General features: G+C 41.0%; 1 protein-coding gene across 5 annotated transcripts in view; it reads left to right on the top strand.

Annotated features, from left to right (window-relative positions):
• DTD1 (D-aminoacyl-tRNA deacylase 1) overlaps nt 1–13,536 on the top strand; it is a 184,263-nt gene extending 170,727 nt beyond the window's left edge. For all 5 annotated transcript variants that reach the window (XM_072799872.1, XM_072799871.1, XM_072799875.1 and 2 more), the window contains one exon: nt 12,984–13,536. Coding sequence is in view for 3 of the 5 variants with exons in the window: in XM_072799875.1 (XP_072655976.1) it covers nt 12,984–13,025 (42 nt within the window). In the remaining 2 variants the exon portion in view is untranslated. The remainder of the gene's footprint in view (nt 1–12,983) is intronic.
• Nucleotides 13,537–20,769: the final 7,233 nt, after the last annotated feature.

Here is a 20,769-nt window from a genome sequence, read left to right as displayed (position 1 = left end):
AGTTATATAATTTTTGCTCCTTGGTTTTTCTTTATTAACTAAAAGAGTAAAATTCATCCCCTTTGCCAGTAATGTTGTGAAAAGCAGGCAGGTAAAGTCATAATACCTTGGTGACTGTCCCAGCAGGCTGGAGTGGGAGGGGCAGGTAGAAGAGGACTCTCCCCATGTTTCTATGGCACTTCTTGTTAAGCCTCCCCTGCCTCCTAGGGATCGTGTTGGAGAGAATGCCCTGGCACCCACTCCTGCCCCTGGAAGAAGGATGAAGGACTGGCTAATCTGATGGCCAGGGAATGACATGCATTATAGTGGGTGGTTCCTTGGTTCAGAAGCAAAATCCAGACCCCACATTTTCTGTTTCTACTCCCTGGACTGAGGGTAGCCGCCCAGCCTACAGGGTGTTTTACCTCTTGGCCCTACTCTAACACAGCACCGTATGTTTTCCTTTTAGTTTTTAAATTATAAATAATAGCTTCTTCCCAGTGAGTTTTAGGACCTTACAATAAATTTTAAAAAATTGAATTTTCAGACTCCTATGATAAGCTCAATGAATAGAAAAGGAATAAATATATAATCATTTATTTCCTAGTAGCCAAACCCAGCTTAAGAACATAAACACACACACCCCAATACACACAAATTCAAACGTGCCTTGAATTTTCAAAATGGCTTTAAAAAATTCTTATGCCACATAGTTGATTTCTTTCTTGATTAGATTGTCAACCTGCTAATATATTTTATAATGTCTTGGTTTTTGATGTAACTGTGTCTATTCAGTACTTTGAGTCTTTCTTTGTTTACTTTATTGAATGATTTTGAATTCTGCTTTTTATATCATGTAAAACATAGTTTTCTATTTGTGTTAGATTTTGGCCTCAGAATGATTCCAGTAGAAAGGTATCCTGGGCATTATTATCCTATGCTTGTGGGCAGTTTGGAAGTGATTTTGCCATTTCTGTGGGGCAAGAAAAACACCCAAAAGCCCCATGCGTAGAGGAAGAGACAGTTAACTGTGTATCACAGAACATCCTGGAAGACATGTTCACAATAGAAAGCCTCACACAATAAAAAGTGGAAGAAGTGAAAGTGGGCATTTCTTTTCCACATCTCCCAAAATTTAAGAGGCAGAATTTCTCATGGACTTGTAGGTATTTATTTTTTGCTTTTCTAAAATCAGTGGAAAAGTTAAAAACCTGTAATCATATTTATTCTCAAGGTATTGCAGATTGGGTAGTATAGATCTTGGAGTAAATTATGCTACAGTTGACCCTTGTACAGCATGGGTTTGAACTCTATGGGTCCCCTCATCATGGATTTTTCAGTAAATATATTGGAAAATTTTTTAGAGATTTGCAACAATTTGAAAAAGCCCACAGGCAAACCCCATAGCCTAGAAACATAAAAAAATTAAGAAAAAGGCATGTCATGAATGCATTAAATATAGGTAAATACAGTCTATTTTATCTGTTGCTACCATAAAATACACATAAATCTATTATAAAAAGTTAAAATTTATCAAAACGTACAGAAATACTTAACAGACTATATATGACACCATTTACAGTGGAGAGAAATGGAAACAAATGTGAAAATGCAGTATTAAATCATAACTGCATAAAATTAATTATAGCACATACTGTATACCACCATAATCATTTCCTAGCTACCTCCTGTTGCTATTGGCATTGAACTCATGTGTCATGAGTATCCGTTTAAAATGTCATGTGACAGTAATCATCTCCACTTGAGCAGTTTGTCTCTGCAGTAAATTGTGGATTGTAGTAAAAAGTGATCCCTCGCAGTTCTTTTATACTTTTCATAATGTTGAGTGCAATATCCTAAACCTTGAATAACACCGTGGGATCCATCCAGGGAGCCACTAGTGGTGCTTGAAGTGCTCCTAGGAAGCAGAGAAAAGTCATGACACCACAAGAAAAAGTTGAATTGCTTGATGCATACTATAGAGTAAGGTCTGAAGCTGCAGTGCCCACCATCTCAGGATGAATGAATCCAGCATCAGGGATGTTGTAAAAAAAAAAAAAAAAAAAAAAAGGAAATTCAGGAAGGCATTGCTGCAGCTATGCCAGCAGGCACGGAAATGTTGCGCTTTTTCTCTCATATTGGAAATGCAGCTTTTATGTGGGTGCAGGATTGCTATAAGAAAGGCATACCTATAGACTCTTAAGATGATTTGAGAAAAGGTGAAATCATGCAACAGCTCAATGCAAAAGGAAAGTGAAGGCCCCAACACTGGAAAATTGAATGCCAGCAAAGGATGGTTTGATAATTTTAGAAAGAGGTTTGGCTTTACAAATGCCAGGGTAACAGGAGAAGTAGCTTTTGCTGACCAAGAAGCAGCAAACAAGTTCCCAGACACCATTGAGACGATCATTGAGGAAAAAGGATGTCTGAACAGGTTTTTAATGCAGACAAAGTACCCTATTCTGGAAGAAAATGTCCCAAAGGACATTTATTAGTAAGGAAAAGAAGCAAGCATCAGGATTCAAAACAGGAAGGGAGAGGCTAATTGTTGTTTTGTGCAAATGCAGTTGGGTTTATGATCAGGGCTGCCCTTAAAGCTGCTAAACCTCCCTCCACCAGTGTCGTCCATTCCCCCCCCCCCCCCCCCCCCCCCCCCCCCCCCCCCCCCCGGCCTCAGCTTTGAAGGGAAAAGATAAACACCAGCTGTTATCTTTTTGGTTGCATAACAAGGAGGCCTGGACAATGAGAACCCTTTTCCTGGATTGGTTCCATTGGTGCTTTGTTCCTCAAGTCAGGATATACCTTGCCAGGAAGGGACTACCTTTTAAAAGTTCTTTTGATATTGGACAATGCCCCTGGCTACAGAATTGTGTGAGTTCAACACTGAAGCTGTCAAAGTGGGCTGTGGTCTCCAAACACATGGTCTCTGATTCAGCTCTAGATTAGGGGGTCATGCAGACTTTGAAGGCTCATCACACCCAAGACTATATGGAAAACATTGTCCATACTATGGAAGAGAATGCCTATAGAACATCAAGAAGGTCTGGAAGCATTACTCCACTGAAGATGCCACTGTTATAGAAAATGCTGTGAAAGCCATCACGCCTGAAACAATAAATCCCTGCTGGAGAAAACTGTGTCCAGATGTTGTACATGACTTCTTAGGATGTACAACAGAGCAAATCAAGGAAATCATGAAAGAGATTGTGGATCTGGTTAAAAAAGAGGCAAGTTGAGAGGTGATGGGTTTCATGATATGGATCTTGGAGAAATTCAAATGCTAATAAGCACCACAGAGGAATTAACAGAAGATGACTTGAGGGAGATGAGGGTTTCTGAACCAGTGTGAGATGGTGAGGAAGAAGACCTAGGAGCAGCAGTGCCAGAAAACAAATTATTAGTCTGGCAGAGGGTTCTAATTCTTCCTGACTGCTTTATTTATTTATTTTTTAAGATTTTATTTATTTATTCATGAGAGAGAGAGAGAGAGAGGCAGAGACATAGGTAGAGGGAGAAGCAGGCTCCATGCAGGGAGCCCGATGCGGGACTCGACTCTATCTTGGGACTCCAGGATCACACCCTGGGCAGAAGGCAGATGCCCAACCACTGAGCCACCCAGGCATCCAACTTCCTGACTGCTTTAGACTTCTTTTATGATGTGGATGCTGAAACTAAAGCAGAGGTGGAAGGAGGACAGGTGCCACATGATAACATTTTTAGAGAAAAGAAAAGGCAAAAATGTCAGAAATTATGATATTTGGTATTCCCCTAAAGTTACTCCGAGTGTGCCTGCTTCTTCTGCCTCCCCTTCCACCTTCTCCACCTCTGCTCTGCCACCCCAGGACAGCGAGAGCAGCCTCTCCTCTTCCTCCTCCACCTACATCATATGAAGATGGCGAGGATGGAGACCTTTATGTTGATCCACTTCTACTCACGGAATAATAAATAATCATTGTTCCATAACAGTTAGTTAGCCTATGGGCTGTGTATGTGCGTGTCCTCATGTGGAAACCTAGTAACTGTATGGCAAGAACTGCATGAGATGGTTTGTGTCATCATCATCATTGCCTATATAGTCATCATGTAGAACATCGTGTGCAAGACTCCCATGGAAGTGGAGAGCCTATCCTTACAGAGGCATAAGGTGTATGATGCTAATATAAAATTGATAACGCCTTTGTTCTCTTACTGTTTTATAAGTTTGCTTTCAAAGAATCACCATACAATATGCCTCTTTGTCTTACAATTGGAGAGAGTGCCTATCGGCCTATCATCATGAGTAAGTTTTTTTTTTTTAATAATAAATTTATTTTTTATTGGTGTTCAATTTGCCAACATACAGAATAACACCCAGTGCTCATCCCGTCAAGTGGTTTTAAAAACAATGTTAACAGTGTTTACAGTAATGTATCATGAGTATAACTGTAATACCGTATGCCAGAAAAATTTTACAATGATTCATTAGTGAATAGGCTAGGCTGCCATAAAGCAATCCTATTGCTGCTTCTTATTATCAACACACTTATCATTACACCTGTAAATACGAATTTCTTTTTCACACTATCTTTTCATTTTTGGTGTGTGATGTTAGTAATATGGATAATGCGTACAGTGTTTTGGGTCATGTGGGATGATGACGTAGGTACTGACAGATAATTTGTCTTGTGAACAGATGAAAACTTCTGGTGCCAGTAAATATAGGACAGGACTGTGAATGTATTTTCTCCTCATGATTTTCGTAATAACATTGCCTTTTCACTCACTGATTTTCCTGTAGGAACACTGCATATTACATATAACATACAGAAAATGTGTTGTTTATGTCATCAGTAAGGCTTTGGTCAGCAGTAAGCTGTTAGTAGTAGTTAAGTTTTTGAGGAGTCATAACTTCTATAGATTTTCAACTATGTAGGGGTTTGTGTCCCTAACTTGTGTGTTATTCAAGAGTCAAAACAAACACACAAACAAAAACCTAGCCAGAGAAGGGACATGATAGTGGGGGAAGCAAACTCAAGGGCACAGTGTTTTGAAGAGTAGATTTGTTTTGTTTTCCTTTTCCCTGTAAATCAAGGGCACTGCAGCCCTATCATCATTATGTCCCTGGGGAGGAGGTGGGGGAAAGGTGAATGACCAGGAATCATGTAGCTGGAATCTTCCAGCAGGAGGGAAGGTGAAAGAGAGCTTCAGGGTAGGAGGGGCAGTGAAAGAGAGAAGAGGAGTAGAAGAGGAGAAGCCCAAGGCCATGCTTGGTGCTATGGTTCCAGGATTGAGTCCTCTGGCTGGTGGTTGGGTTGACAGGAAAGCTGGAGGCCTGGGGGCCTGTGTGCTGGTCCCTGGTGGGAATTCGGGCAGGAGACTATGGAGGATGGCTAGAGGTCTCTGTGAGGCTGCTGCAGTGCAGTAGAAGGGAAAGCAAGACATGGTTAGGAGACAAGATGCAGCAGGAGTCAGTAGAGGGGGTTGAGGGGTGTTGAAGAAAGGTGTGGGGGTTAATTGGGCTGACCCTGCATCCTGGTGGAAGGAGCGAAGTGAGCCTGCCCCAGAGGCTAAGGCCGTTGCATCCAGGAAGCCAGGAGGGTCATGACCTCAGCTCTTCATAGGACTGCTACTATGAGACCCTGCAGATCTCAGCTACAAACTCCATGTGGGTGGGGTGTGAGGAGTCTGTATTGCTAGTGAGAGCAGAAATGAAAGCAGGGTAGGGCAGGGGTGGGGGCTCTGGCCCCCAAGCTATCAGGTGCTACTCAGTGGTGTGTCCAGGTCTCAGCACCAGGTGCGGCACCATACCAGCCCCCCTGGGCACAGGGGCCGTTCTATGACTCAGCTGTTCTCACACCCTGGTATGCAGAATTACTGTGGGTTCAAGATTGCCCCTGCTGCCACTCAGCAGGATGGGAGCTTGTGAGGATGTTTGGATGGGCCCATGAAAACACAGAAGCCACGTTTCCTTTGCGTGTTAATGGAGCACTATTTGAGTTTTGGAATACATGAGGAAAATCATCTGCTTATTGGCACTTTAAGGTGAGTGTCCAGTTGGAATTCAAATCAGATGTTAGTGGAGGCCCCGTGGCTGGTGCAGACATTCAGGCATGGACAGACATGAGGGGCCCTCTGAGACACCACAGCCACAGCCAACTGAGGGCCAGGGAGGAGCTGGGGTACCCCCACCTCTGGGTTATAGACATGTTCTCAGATTTGAAGACCCTAAAGGGGGCCAGGAGTGAATGACAGCTGGTCCTCCAGTTATGGATTTGGGTTTTCTGTTGTCCCATTTACTGAAATTCGTCATTCTCAGTAAACCTACAAAATCACCACCCGATATTCAGATGTCTGTAAAAGCTGAATTAAGTAGTCACAGAAGGTGACCTTGGCATTGACTGTGCTGCACAGAGAAACAGCAGCCCTACTCCTGCCTCAGTGAGGGGAGCTACAGTTTTCATTTGGTTTTCTTTACAAACAGAAAGAGCCCTAGGGAGCCTCACAGCACCTAAGGGAGCAGCTTTGAGTTTCCAAGGCATAAGAAAGAAAGAGAGAAAGAGAGAAAGAGAGAAAGAGAGAGAGAGAGGAAAGGAAAGGAAAGGAAAGGAAAGGAAAGGAAAGGAAAGGAAAGGAAAGGAAAGGAAAGGAAAGGAAAGGAAAGGAAAGGAAAGGAAAGGAAAGGAAAGGAAAAGAGAGAAAGGGAAAGGAAAAGGAAAAAGGAAAGAAAAGAAAGAAAAGAAAGAGAGAAAGGAAAGGGAGAGAGAAAGGAAAGGGAGAGAGAAAGGAAAGGGGGAGAGAGAGAGAGAGAGAGAGAGAGAGAAAGAAAGAAAGAAAGAAAGAAAGAAAGAAAGAAAGAAAGAAAGAAAGAAAGAAAGAAAGAAAGAAAGAAAGACAAAAGAAAATGGAGTGAGAAACTCCATGAGCTTAGGTATAGTTTTCTAAAATGAAAATGAGTCGGAAACCTTCAGAGGGAACTCCCAGAGTGCTGACATTTCTCTATCACATTGTAGATGTTCCTTATTTTATCAAGTGGACATGGAAGTACTAAAATGCACTTCTGTTTTTGTCCTCTGTCTCATTCCTTCAGGCTCACTCACCTTGCTGGGAGGGTTCAAGGTTTCCTCTGAGGCTGTGACTCCCTTTCCCCTTTCTGGCCACAGCCAAAGGCACCATGGCAGCCCCTCACGAGGACCATGTGCTCTCTGCCTTTGATTGCAGGGTCAAGTACTGCCTCATTTGAGTATTTACTTCACTGCCATCATTAGAGTGTGAGAGGAGCATGCTCCTGAGCAGCACCCCACATTTCTGTTCTCAAATGTCAACACACTTGAAACCAAGCAAGGAAAAAGCATTTTGGAAGCTGCCATCTGTTTGCTTTTTCAACTTGACCTTTGTCTGAATAATAAGACATATCTGGCTGAGCACATTTCTTTCTAATGAGCTAGAGCGGTTGTGTGTGTGTGTGTGTGTGTGTGTGTGTGTGTATTAAATAGTCATATTTTCACTGTTGTCAACCCCCCCCCCCCACACACACACACACGTAGACAGTAGAATCTCTTTCATTTCCACAGCTTTCATTTTGCCTCCCTGTCAACATTCATTCCCAGTTCATAGGCTGGTGCTTCATGTATAAAACTGTGCCTCCAAGGTACTGTTTTTATTTTTTTAAACTTAACATTTTTTTGGTGGTTGCCCTAGAATTTGCAATACACGTTTTTTTTTTTTTTTAAAGGATTTATTTATTTATTTATTCATTCATTCATTCATTCATTCATTCATTCATTCATTTGAGAGAGAGAGCTCATCAGCAAATGGGAGGAGGGCAGAGGGAGAGAAAGAGAATCCTCAAGCAAACTCCTTGCTGAGCACGGAGCCCAACACAGGGCTTGAACTCATGACTCTGAGATCAAGACCTGAGCTGAGATCAAGAGCCGATGCTTAGGGTGCCTGGATGGTTCTGTCGGTTAAGCGTCTGCCTTAGCTCAGGTCATCTTTTTAAAAAACATTCAGGTGCTTAACCATTTGAGCCATCCAGGTGCCCCACAAATCCAAGTTTCTGACCTATATCACATTTCTTCTGCCTAAAAACTGAAAAACTTCTTTCAGCATTTCTTGCAGTACAGATCTAAGGAAGTCTTTATTTCGCTCACTTTTGGAGGATAATCCTACTAGTGCAGAATTTTAGATGGGTGGCTTTTTTCGTTCAGTAGTTTAAATATTTTTTTCCATTCTCTTGCTTGCATAGTTTCCTCTGAGAAGTCCTTGCAATGTTCCTCTGTGGGTAAGGTGGGTTCATAGCTATCCCCCATTCTTACCCTTCCTTCTTTCCTCCCCCCCTTCAGCTTCTTTCAAGATTCTCTCTCTCTTTCTCTTTCTCGCTCTCTCTCTAGATTGGAACATTCTTGGCCATTATTTCTTCAAATACTTCTGCTGTGTTCTCTCTTCCTGGTATTCCAATTATGTATATGTTGTACCTTTTGCAATTGCTTCACATCCCTTTCCCCTTAATTCTTTTCTCTCTTTGCATTTCAGTTTGGAAGTTTGTATTGACTAATTTTCAGGTCCACTGATTCTTCCTTTGGCTGTGTTCAGTAGGTGAGCCCATCAGAGGTGTTCTTTCATTCTGTTATGGTGTTTTTTTTTTATTTCTAGTATTTCCCCTTGATTCTTTCTTGGAGTTCCTATCTCTCTGCTGTATTACCCATCTGTTCTTATGTATTGTCTCTTTTACCCATTAGAGCCCTTAACATATTAATCATGGTTATTTTCCCTTGTCTGATAATTTCAACATCTGTATCACATCTGAGTTTCACTCTGAAGACTGCCTTGGGCCTTCTGAGTTTCTTGAACCTGTAAATGTTTGTCTTTCAATACATTTGGGAAATTTTAAGCAGTGTTTCTTCAAAAAATATTTTCTGCTCCATTTTCTCTTTTCTAACCTGGAGGAGGTTACTGTTCCCACACCTTGGTGCTGTTCTGGCCTGTTATGCAGGAGGCTGAACCGCTTTCTCACTGATACATAGTAGTCATGTTATGCTAGCTTATCAGCAGTAGGGTTGGATTTTCTATGTGCCTAGGCTTCCACCTTAGTTTCATTTATTAGAAAATAAATTGGCAAGAAGATTCTGTCTATAGCTGAAGTAGTGAACCAAGCTTACAGATAACCTAGAAGTATGCCATCTAATACAGTAGATGCTACCTTTGGGTGTATATTTAAGCATAAATTAATTAAAATTAAAATTTAAAATTCATTTCCTTAGTCACAGTAGCCACGTTTCAAGTGCTCAGTAGCTACATCTGGCTAGTGGTTGCCATATTGGATGGTGCTGACATAGAATAAGCCTGTCATTGCAGAGTTCAGTTGGACAAGTGAAGATTCTGAACCACTGTCAGTTCTGTAAGACTGACTTGATTAAATACGTACAAATATATGTGAGCAATAGATAGTGTACAGGCTAAACAAAAATATCTTATTTATTTGAGAAGGGGAGAGCACAAGATTAGGGGGAGGGAGAAGCAGACTCCCCGCTGAGCAGGAAGCCTGACACAGGACCCCAACCCAGGACCCTGAGATCATGACCTGAGCTGAAGGCAGATACTTAACGGACTGAGCCTCCCAGGGATCCCCAAGCTTTTCTGTCTTAATCAGGAAATTGAATCACTGTCCCCATGTTCTTATCACCAAGTTAGGACCATCAACTCTTGAATAAAGGCAGAAATTCTTCAGTTTGACAGTTCAGTGGAGGGCTCACTGGAATCTAAGTGCTAAGTCAGGGTGAATCCTTCTCTGATAATGTGGACTTCTCAGAGACTCATGTTTTCTTATAGAACAGCCTTTCTTTTCTAGGTAAGTGAACTCAGATTAGATTCCTAGCTGTAGCCTGAAATAAATATATAAAAGTTGGGTTCTTTTGACAGTGGTTTGGAGAGCAGGTCTGTGGTCTATGTATCTTAAGCACTTACATCTTGTGGTTGCTCTAATAGCCTGAAGCCAGAAGTAGATCAGCTGGAAATCAGCATCTCAGAGAGACTTAAACAGGCTATTGAGGAATTCCTTTCTTCTGATGCTGTACTGTTCCCCACTGCCCCTGATGTTTGTAGGCAGTAAACGAGAACCACTCCAGAAGCTTCTTTCCATAAGGCTATGAAATTGTGGTGCTAAGTTAACTCAGGCACTTACCACTGCATGTCAAGTGCCTCCGTCTGCCCTCAGATAGCTCACCTGCCTCACGGAGACATCAGAAGAATGCACTTGGAAGTACATGCCATCCTCTCAACGGCTCTCACAGGGAGGCACATTACCTTTCCTCTAGGATTTCTAAATTTTATCACCCTTTTGTGCAAAATCATGTGTTTGTCAGCTTGCAAATAACTTCTGCTCAGTGCTTGTGATCTGGCAAGTGGACCTCCTGGATAGCTCCCTCCCATCTCCCCTTTCAGGCTTCTAGCCGTGGGAATGTTATGATCTCCAGCCACTCCCACCTGCCAACCAGTAATCTGGCCCCTGGGTTTTTCCATGGTAATGTTTAAGAAAATGAGAAGGAATATTTGTTAAAGTGAGATTGGAAATAAAAAGCAGCATCTATTTGATCAATCCATGTACCTTGGTGGGGCAGTAGCTTTCAGGTGCAACAGTGTCTACCGTTGGCCAGAAGGGTCTTGCATGCAGTTTGGGAGCTCATGTTATTAATGTTGATAGTGTGATGAGATGTGCCTGTTAGGTATCCCAGTGTTAGAACAGCTAATTTTAAAGGAATTTGTAGTTTAAACCCTTCAGGTTAAGTGCTTTATGAAATCTCTAGGCCTGAGTAGTGGTTTACTGTAAACTTTGAGAACCCCTGGGATGAAACCTCTCAGGTTTCTAGTTCTGTGATTCTCTGGTAGGGAATTGTGATTTCTAAATTGTCTTTCTTTTAAAATTTCTTTTGAAAGCCATTTTGTATTACAGAATTAATGCTCATTCATCACAGAAAGTTTTATAAAATGCCATAATGCTCAAAGAAAGTAAAAGTCACCTGCCATTTCATAAAGATAATCATTATTAACTTAATACTTTTATAATATTTTCTCTAATCAGATAATTCTATATCTTTTTCTCGAATTTTACATAGTTAAAGACAGACTGTATATATAATGTCACTGCTTTTATCATCTAATGGAATATTGTTAACATTTCCCAGGTCATTTATTCTTCTGCAGTAAACCTTATCATTTCCATCTGTACATCAGACATTGAAGCATAAATTTATTATCTCAAAGCTTGAACACATGTAGAATATTTATTTGAAGTAAATGTAAAAGAATAATATATTAAAGCTGGATCCCAAAACTCATTTTAAATTCAAAAACAAAGGTTTTAATCTGCACCAAGAAGATGAAGTTCCCCAAAGGTCAATGTGAGATCCAATTTCAGGATTTTAGTTATTAGTATTGCAGATGAGGAAAGAGACATTAGTACACCCCAGATGCCTAGGTTTGGGTTAGCATCTTGATTAAAATATAGGAGCATATGGATTGCTTTTCCTGGCTTAAAAGTGGAAGTAATATGGTCCCCAGGAATGATGTTGTATAATTCCTATCCCCTTGTGGTCTTTGAGATATCTCTTAGGAAGTAGTGCAGGACTGTGACTGGTGGGTTTTAGAGCATGAGGGTAGGCCTTGGGGAAAATTTTAGTCTCTTGTGTGGATCCATATAGAACTGAAGAACATAGCTAGTGTTATAATTAGCCTTTCTGGGATGGGCCCATAGGCCTCCATATCAAGCTGGGTGCAGGAATGGAAGGCTGTTAATTCTGTTGAGGCATCTGCTCATAATGTGACCCTTTCCTAAGAATGTGATCCATGCCGAGTGCATCCAGAAGCATATTCACAGATGTGGTATCACTGTGCAACCCACTATCATCAGAATCTTTTGCTTTTACTGAAGTTCACGCAATTAGAATTTAGATCTGAGGAAGTAGAAACTGCTGTGTTAAGTTTGGGGCTTAGTTAAATTCTTGGATGACAATTGCCTGCCTCATAAATCTTGGCAAGACTAGCTGGTAGCCTAGCCTTTTTGTGGTAGCCTCAGAATTACAGAAGGAGACTTGAGATACTTGGAGATTTTATACTGAAGAACCTACCATCCTTTGAGCAGTGTTAAAAATGTCTCAAAAGCAAGTGTTTATTCCCTGTCCCTATGGTTCCTTTAGGTTCCCCCCTGCCTCCTTCATGATTAAAAGGATTTGGAAATGAGACTTTTGTATCTTTTTTCAAGGAATTTGTCCCATTTCATCTGTGTTGTCTAATTTGTGGGAATAAAGTTACTTGTGACGTATCCTTTTAATGTCTATAAAATGTACCGATGTTAGCTCTTCGATTCCTGATACTCGTAACATATGTCTTCTTTTTTCTTGATAAGTCTGGCAGGAGGTTTATCAAATTTATTGATCTTCCCATTTATTTTTTGTTTTTGTTTGAAATTTCATTAGTTTCTGTTCTAGTCTTTATTTTTTGTCTTCTGCATGCTTTGGGTTTTACTCTTTTATTCTTTTAGTTTCTTAATATAGAAGCTCAGATTATTGACGTGACAGCTTTCTTCTTTTCTAATGTAACCTTTGAATGCTATGAATTTCCCTGTAAGTAGTGCCTTAGGTGCATATCACAGATGGTGATATGTTGTCTTTTCATTTACATTCGTTTTAAAATATTTTCCAATTTCTCTTTGATCCAAAGGCCATTTAGAAGTGAGTTAATTCCCAGATACATAGTGTCTTTTTGAGCTCTAAGAATAAAGTTCTAATAAATTGGAGATTTTGGTGAGGACGGTGTTTGGGTTTATACATGACAACATGGCATATTATTCATAGTGAAGTTAAACATTGTCATGCTGCTGTCATTGTATGAACTAAAAGCGTAGCGTCAGCTGTTTTTTTTTTTTTTTTTTTTTTTTTAATTTTTATGCTTGGTTTTATTTTTTTACATAGGATTTGAAGGCAAATTTTGGGACCTTTTCCGGTAATGTGTCTTATCTTTGTTCTTTTTAGTGCATTATCATTGGGCGGAACTGGATCCTGAAAAATTCATGAAAGATGCTAAGTACCTACACTGCTTTAAGAATTTGGAACTGAGTCATGAAAAGGAAGACAGAAGTAAGAAATTGGGAACCTGAGTAGCCCTGCAAAAACAAAAAAGAATAAAACAAAACAACACCAAAGGAACATTACCATTTTCTGTTGTTGCTGTGGTCTAATAGAGAAAGTGGGTGTTGGAGGTATGGGGGAGTGCACCTCATGCACATGGCAGCAGGGCATATACCCATGCTTTCCCCATGAAAAGACTCTGCTGGTTCCTATGATTTCTTGGCTCTCTTTTGAAACAGGCTGGCCCAACATCACTTGACACTGAGTCCTCCTTTCACATGTGTCCATGATGGGTCTCAACTGCATCCATGTTCTTCCCAGTACTGGCTAAGCCAGGCCCCGTGTTAAGGTGTAAAGAGAACAAACATCAGTGATAATGTATTGTGTAAGACCTTTGCATCTTGTAAATTTTGTCATTTTTCTAAAAAGAAATAATAAAATCCTAGACCTCAACAAACCACTTTATTATTAAACAGATCCTGCTGTGTTTTTGCTTAGTGATTTTGTTTATAGAAATACAATGTGTCTGACCCCACTCTAACCCTCTTGCAAGAGGCCGTCCCTGAGTGGCCTACACAGATCTCTGATTCTGTGGTGAGAGCCTATCAGTGGTAATTTTTTCCTGATGACATTTTACTTGGACATGAGATGAAGGAAAGGAGAGCATACATGGGAAGGTAATCCAGTTATGGAAAAATGGGCAAATGACTGAGACAGAGTATGGCTGCCATCTCTGATTTATCCACCTTTGGGAGGTGGAGAAAAGTCTCAGTGTGTTGGAAAATACAAATACCCCTTTTCCAAGAGCTGAATGGTTGTCTGTATATCCATCCAGTATCCTCACGGTTGTCTGTATATCAACCAATATCCTCATAATTATGTGAAGAAGGAACCACATTCTGCCAAAGAATTTCTTAGTTAATTTTAATCTGTTAGTGGCACAACTGTAGTGGTAATTTTTAGACATCATATGATGTTAGTAGTTACATAAATATTACTACATATTATATACAATTATATAATATCTATAATATTTTGATGCTTATACAAGCACAGTTATCTTCTCTTGAAATATTTCTTGCCTAACTGTAGAGGAGACATCTTTATTTGGCACTTTTGTAATGCTGAAACTCTATCTGTGACCTTTATAATAAATTCTGTCTAATATGACCCAGTTGTCTACTTCAAATGAAAACATAGAAAATGTGAGAAAAAGAAAAAAAAAGCTCAAATGGTATCTCGAGTGTTAATTAAGGTACTTGGAACATGGAGTTGGAAAGGGGTTTGTCAGACTGCCATCTCTGAACCAATATAGATGGTTCAAGATAATCCATGATAGCACAAACCTCTGGATTTTAAATCATTCCCTTCCAAATGCAAATCTCTGGTCAGATTCCCCATCTGTATGGGCAGTGAGGTCCAAGAAGCTCTGCTGTTTAAACTATCTATGTAGGCTTTAATTAAAATTCACTATGAAGTTACTCCAAACTACAGTTTTGTAAACTTGGTTGTAGGGTCATGGACTTGCTGAACACATTTGTCAGACATTTCTCTGCCACAACATTTTATCACCACCAATTAATGCTTACTGAACAGCTGCAGCCTGCCCTTCTGCTAATTGGTCACAAGGATGGCATAGAGAGAAGAGCTAATGTGCTTGAGGTCTGGACAGTGGTAAAATGATAAAGACCTTCATTGCCCACAACCCAGTTCCTGGATCCCATTTTAAAGGGACATAGACAAATTGGGGCATGAGCAGAGTCGTGTGGGCAGTTGACTGAAGGATCTGAAAACCATGAAGGACTGAAGGAGAGGAGCAAAACTCTGAAAGTTTGAAAGATACGGACAAAGCACTTGGGTCAAGAACAAAAGAGCAATAAATTTAAGTTCCATTAACAGATGCTGGCTTGATACAAGGTAAAGCTTTCCACCATGATTCAGAAGTGGATGGTGATATTAGGAGCATTTAGCATTTGGGCAGTTCTGAGCTTACTTATTTAGGTGTGTGGCGAATTGTATATCAAAAATTTAAAAATCCTCCCTTGTGGTACACAGTAAACACGGTAAATGTCAGAATATGGTTCCTTGCTCCTTTTGTAACATTGGATTGAAGGAAGCTTTTTGATCATACTGAAGGCCATTTTCAACTCCTAGAAACAGAAGCAGCAGCATATAAACCAAAGACTGGCTCAACAGGGTCAGATCTAACCACAGGGCAAAGTTGTGAAATAAAAATGAAAGCTCCAGAAGAAACCTAATGAAATCCACAGCTGCATCCAAAAGATACTGAAGTCTACCTTCTCCTACCCTTCGCTCTCATTCTGAAGGTCATTTCTAATCCTTACTATGGGACTCATGAATAAACAGATTTGGGGTGTAGTTCCACTTGCAAAGTATGAAACTCAGTTTTTATACCCTCCTAACATCTCCAGCTCCTGCTTTCAGTTTATTTTTAATCTTTATTGTCCGTTAAAGCAGCATTTGGATGGGAAGGGAGAGGAGAATCATCCCATGTATGGCTTCTTGAGAAGGCTTGGCAGACTGCTGGCCTGTCCTCTAAACAGAGCAATGTTCAATAACACTGGGCAGCGGGGTCTGTTTCATTTGCCTTTAATGGTGTACTTTAGAGGAGGCCAAGCTCTTGAGAGATACAAAGCATAGACCAAAGAAAGGCACCTTCTGGGGTTGGATATAGCATTACCTCATAGTTGGTGGTCCACAGGAAGGCATTTTCTCTACCAAGCTGCATCCTAAAGAGATGGGTGCATGCCACCAGATAAAGTGGTATTTCATTGATTTGATTGTAGGGAACAAACAGTTCCACAAATGTACGATTTCTTGATAGGTTATCATTTTAGTCACTCTAAAATCAGAGAGGTGATCTTTTCTGTCAAACTGGTCAGATTTCCTGCCCTTTTTCAGCCAGGCAGTGTTCGAATTCTTAGTTTGCAAGTCATTACTGATTTGGATCTTTTAGGAGTAGAGTTAACCTCATTTCAGAAGACATGGAATAATAACCAAAGATAGAGCCTCCCATTGATCATATTTGGGAATAAGGTGGAAAAATCAGTTTTGAGGTGAGTCTGCCTCTCACCGTTGCTAAAGTGGTAGAGGTCTGGAGAACAAAACCTTAAATTCCCATTATGAAAGTATCTATTGCTGATGGTATTTTGGATTTGTTAAATTAGTTTGATAATAGAGTTCATATTTGTAGAGCCCTTAAAATAACTGCTTATTTTTGAATCTTCCCTGATGGTTGGTGCATGAGAGCCTCCATCATCAAGCAGGAAAGGTATTGGGGTGTCTTTTGAAGGACATCCAGCAGATAGTCACCCTGCAGCTGAGAGTGGGCTCAGTCTAGGCCCCAGTCCAAGTCGGTGCTGTCCCAGAGGGAGCTAAGGTCTGAAGAACAAAGCGGAGTTGGTAGATTGAAAGTGGCGTGCCAGGGAGAAGGCAAACCAGTGCCTCAAAGTGTGGGCAAAATGGGGATTCAGACATCTGCCAGCCAGCTGGTGGGGCTGGACTCAGGGAGATGAGGCCCATGGAAGGACATGGACAGATGCAAGTGGGGAGTGAGGAGCAGGATCAGCCCCCCCCCCCCCCGATATCTGGTAAGGTGTGATCATGCATTTAGGTTTCATCACATCTCCCTCCTTCTCCAGGTGGATTTGTTCTAGTTTTGGAGTTTCTCGTGTGACATGGCTGTGAGAGTGACCTGGAGGACTAAGTGCAGCTCTGCTGGTGTGGGGTGACCAAGGCCACTGGACAGTACTGTGGAAGCCTCAGCAGCCAAGGGGTGACCCAGACTTGGGGTTGCATCCTGGCTGTGTGGCAGAGGTGCCACATGGTCTTGGCATGGTGTGTGTGTTCATTCAGCTCTCTGAACTTCATCCTCCATCTGTACATCTGGGTTGTAAGGGTTAACTTAAACAAGGGCTGTACACAAGGCACTGGGCATGGTGGCTTGCAGTGGCACCTGCTCGGCACACAAGGCACGTCGCTGTGATGATGCAGCTCAGTGTGACTGAAGCTGCTTTTTTTTCAGAAGCTGCATTACAGCTCTGGCCTGGTGCTCACCAGGCTTCCAGGCAACTAAAATCCCAGGTTTACTTCCCATATCCACTGTTTGGTCTGCAAACCCAAATGAACTGAATTTGTTTCTGTTGGGCTAGGTGATATCTCCTTGTGGTTTTGATTTGTATTTCCCTGATGACTAGTGATGTTGAACTCCCTCCCTCCCTCCATTCCTTCCTTCCTTCCTTCCAAGGATTGATTTATTTATTTAGAGAGAGAATGTGGGGCAGGGGGAGAGGGGGAGAGAGAATCTCTGCCAGACTCTCTGCTGAGTGTAGAGACCAATGAGGGGCTTGATCCCACAACCCTGAGATCATGATCTGAGCCCGAGATCAAGAGTCAGTTGCCCAACCAACTGAGCCACCCAGGAGCCCCTATATTTATCAGGGATATTGGCCTGTAATTTTCTTTCCTTGTAGTGGCTTTGGTATCAGGGTAATGCTGGCCTCATAGTATGAGTTTAGAAGTGCTCCCTCCTCTTCATTTTTTGGAAGAGTATGAGGAGGACTGTTATGAATTCTTTTTAAAAAATGTTTGGTAGATCCCATCAAGTGCCCCCCTCAGTGAATCTACCAAACATTTTTAAAAAAGAATTCATAACAGTCCTCCGGGGCACTTGATGGCATGAGCATGGGTGTTATGCTATATGTGGGCAAATTGAACTCCAATAAAAAAAAATTAAAATAAGTCAGTTGGAGAAGGACAAACATTATATGGTCTCATTCATTTGGGGAATATAAAAAATAGTGAAAGGGAATAAAGGGGAAAGGAGAGAAAATGAGTGGGAAATATCAGAAAGGGAGACAGAACATGAGGGACTCCTAACTCTGGGAAACAAACTGGGGGTGGTGGAAGGGGAGGTGGGCGGGGGGTGGGGGTGACTGGGTGACGGGCACTGAGGTGGGCACTTGATGGGATGAGCACTGGGTGTTATTCTATATGTTGGCAAATTGAACACCAATAAAAAATAAATTTATAATAAATAAATAAGTAAATAATAAACAAATAAATAAATAAAAAGAAACACAGAAGAGGTGATGAATGTGAAAGTAGGTTATAACCTCTAATATATATTCATGTAAGGAACAATTATGTCATTACTAATAAAAACATTAAATGCAAAAAAAAATAAAATAAAAAAAATAAATAAAAAACATTAAATGCTCTAAAATACCAAAAAAAAAAAAAAAAGGTTTGGTAGAATTCACCAATAAAACTATCAGGTCCTAGGCCTTTCCTTTTGGGGAAAGGCCTCCTTTTGAATACTGATTCAATCTCTTCACTAGTAATTGGTCTATTCAGCTTTTCTATTTCCTCATGATTCAATCTTGGTAGAAAACAAACTAAGCCCAAAGTGAGCAGAAAAAAGGAAATAACAAAGATCGGAACAAATAAATGAAATAAAAACCAGAAAAGAAGAGAAAAGATCAATGAAACTAAGAGCTGATTTTTTGAATCAGATAAACAATGTTGACAAATCTTTGGTTAAACTTAAAAGAAAGAGGACTCAAAATCAGAAGTGAGACAGGAAACCTTGCAACTGCTGCCACAGAAATACAAAGGATTATGAGACAATTATGAAAAATTGTATCCCAACAAGCTGGATAACCAGATCGGGTGCTGAGAGCCTCCCATCTGCTTTCTGAGGGCAGTGCTGAACACTGAGTTTGTGATTTTCCTCTGATCCCACTGAGTTGGCCAGCCTTCTGTGCATGATCACTGGTTGTCTGCAGAGGCTTGCACGTGTTACTCTTGGTAACACACAGTGGGAGCTGATCATAGAGGAGAGGTTATGTGAATTAAGTATGCAGAGCATTGGGGTGTCCCCAGGCCAGGCCAGGTGGGAGATTTGCAGGTGAGGCATATCTTTTGTGGCCCATGGGTAAAGCAGTTAAGAGGATCCATATCCCTTTGATGTTTGTGCAGATATGACCCCTGTGCTGAAACAATTCTGTGCTATAACCAGAGAATTCATCACCACTGTGTAGATGAGGTCACCAAGAGGAGACTGACTTGCTTGAAAGCAAAGAAATAGTGACAGGGCCATGGCTTAACCTTAAGGCTCCTGACTCTTGGGCCCTGTTAGTTTGTTCATTCTTTCATTTATTCACTTAGCAGTCTCTGTTAACTACTGTGCCCGTTGCTGGGCATGCACAGACAAATGTTAACTGAACCATGACTCCAGGAGGCCCATGTTGTTGAGAAGACAGACAGATGGAGAGCAGAGCACAGTGGCGAGTGCTTCCGTACAGGGAGAAACAAGGGCCTTACTGGATGGCTAAGCAGGCACTCTGGAGCATCCAGGGAAATGACATTGGAGAGGCATGCTGCGTCTCCACGGGCATCCTGCTAACTTCAATTTTTGGGTTATTTTTTGGCACACATTGATGCAAGTGTTGCTCAACAGGAAAACAGAAATTCCACATGGATAACTGGTAGCAAAGAATGTTCTCTTCATATTTCTCACTACTTTCTGAAGAAGAGATGCTTCCAAATAAGGACAGGAAAAGAAGATGCCCTCCTTGTCCAGTGGGGGTGTCCCAGAGAGAGCCAAACCAAGCTGTGCTTTGCTTGAGAGCAAGGCCTGAGGCATAATTGTGATTCTCCAATCCCAGAAATCATTGACCTCTGAATAGTGAGGCTGGTCTCCTTGACACACAGTATTCTAGATGCCCCTCTTTCTCCAAGATGGCAATAATCCATTTTAGTAAACTCACCCCTCTGAAAAGCAGTCTATATTACCAAAAAAATAAACTATATTTTGGCATTTTGGGGCCAGTGATACAAAGATACTAGAAATATGGAGAAAAAAAATCCTTGGATTTCCAGGAATGTAGAATTACAGCCTATTATTATAATATGGGGTTTAAAGGATTACTTTTTTAAAGTTTTTTATTTGGAAATAATTTCAAACTTAAAAGTTGCAAAATAGTGCAAAAAAAACACCCTTATATCCTTTTTCCAGATTTGCTTGCTGCTGCTATTTGCCCCATTTGCTTTATCATCCCTCCCTGTGATATATATACATATATATATCCTCAGCTTAATGCTCTTTCTCTAATTTATTGTCCTTATTCTAATTTTGTTTAATGACCCGATAATGTCCTTGTTGGTGCATTTTACCTTTTAGTACTGGATTCAGTTTAAGATCAGGCTGCCTTTCTGTAGCTTCTTTTTCCTCCAGAGTAGCTCACAAGCAGAGCACTCCCCCACTGTTTCCTCATCTCTAAGATAGGGGCCAGAGTGGCTGCCATCTGTGTTCTGTGATTATCTCATAGCCTGGGATGCCCAACAGTGCTTTATATGACAGGTGTCCTTTAGATGTTTAATGGAAATCCTGCTTTCCAGAAGGACTGGGAGTACCTTTCTATTTGAGGAAGCTTTTGTCTCCCCTCCCTCTCTAAATTAGTACTGCTAGCATTGGAAACAAATCTAAAGGCTCTGTCCTGGTCTCTGAAAGATCACAAAAGTAACTATTTAAAGTAATAATGGTAATAATGTATTTGGTGATTGTAGCATATGGATAAGTGAAATGAACAACAGCAATGTCACTAGGCCTGGGAGGGAGAATACTCTGTTACAATGTACCTGAACTACATGTGAAGTGGAATAGTGG

Source organism: Canis lupus, chromosome 26, assembly GCF_048164855.1.
Source record: "Canis lupus baileyi chromosome 26, mCanLup2.hap1, whole genome shotgun sequence".
Taxonomy (NCBI): Eukaryota; Metazoa; Chordata; class Mammalia; order Carnivora; family Canidae; genus Canis; species Canis lupus.
The sequence above is the reverse complement of the archived record's forward strand: the minus strand, read 5'-3'. Positions and strand labels throughout refer to the sequence as shown.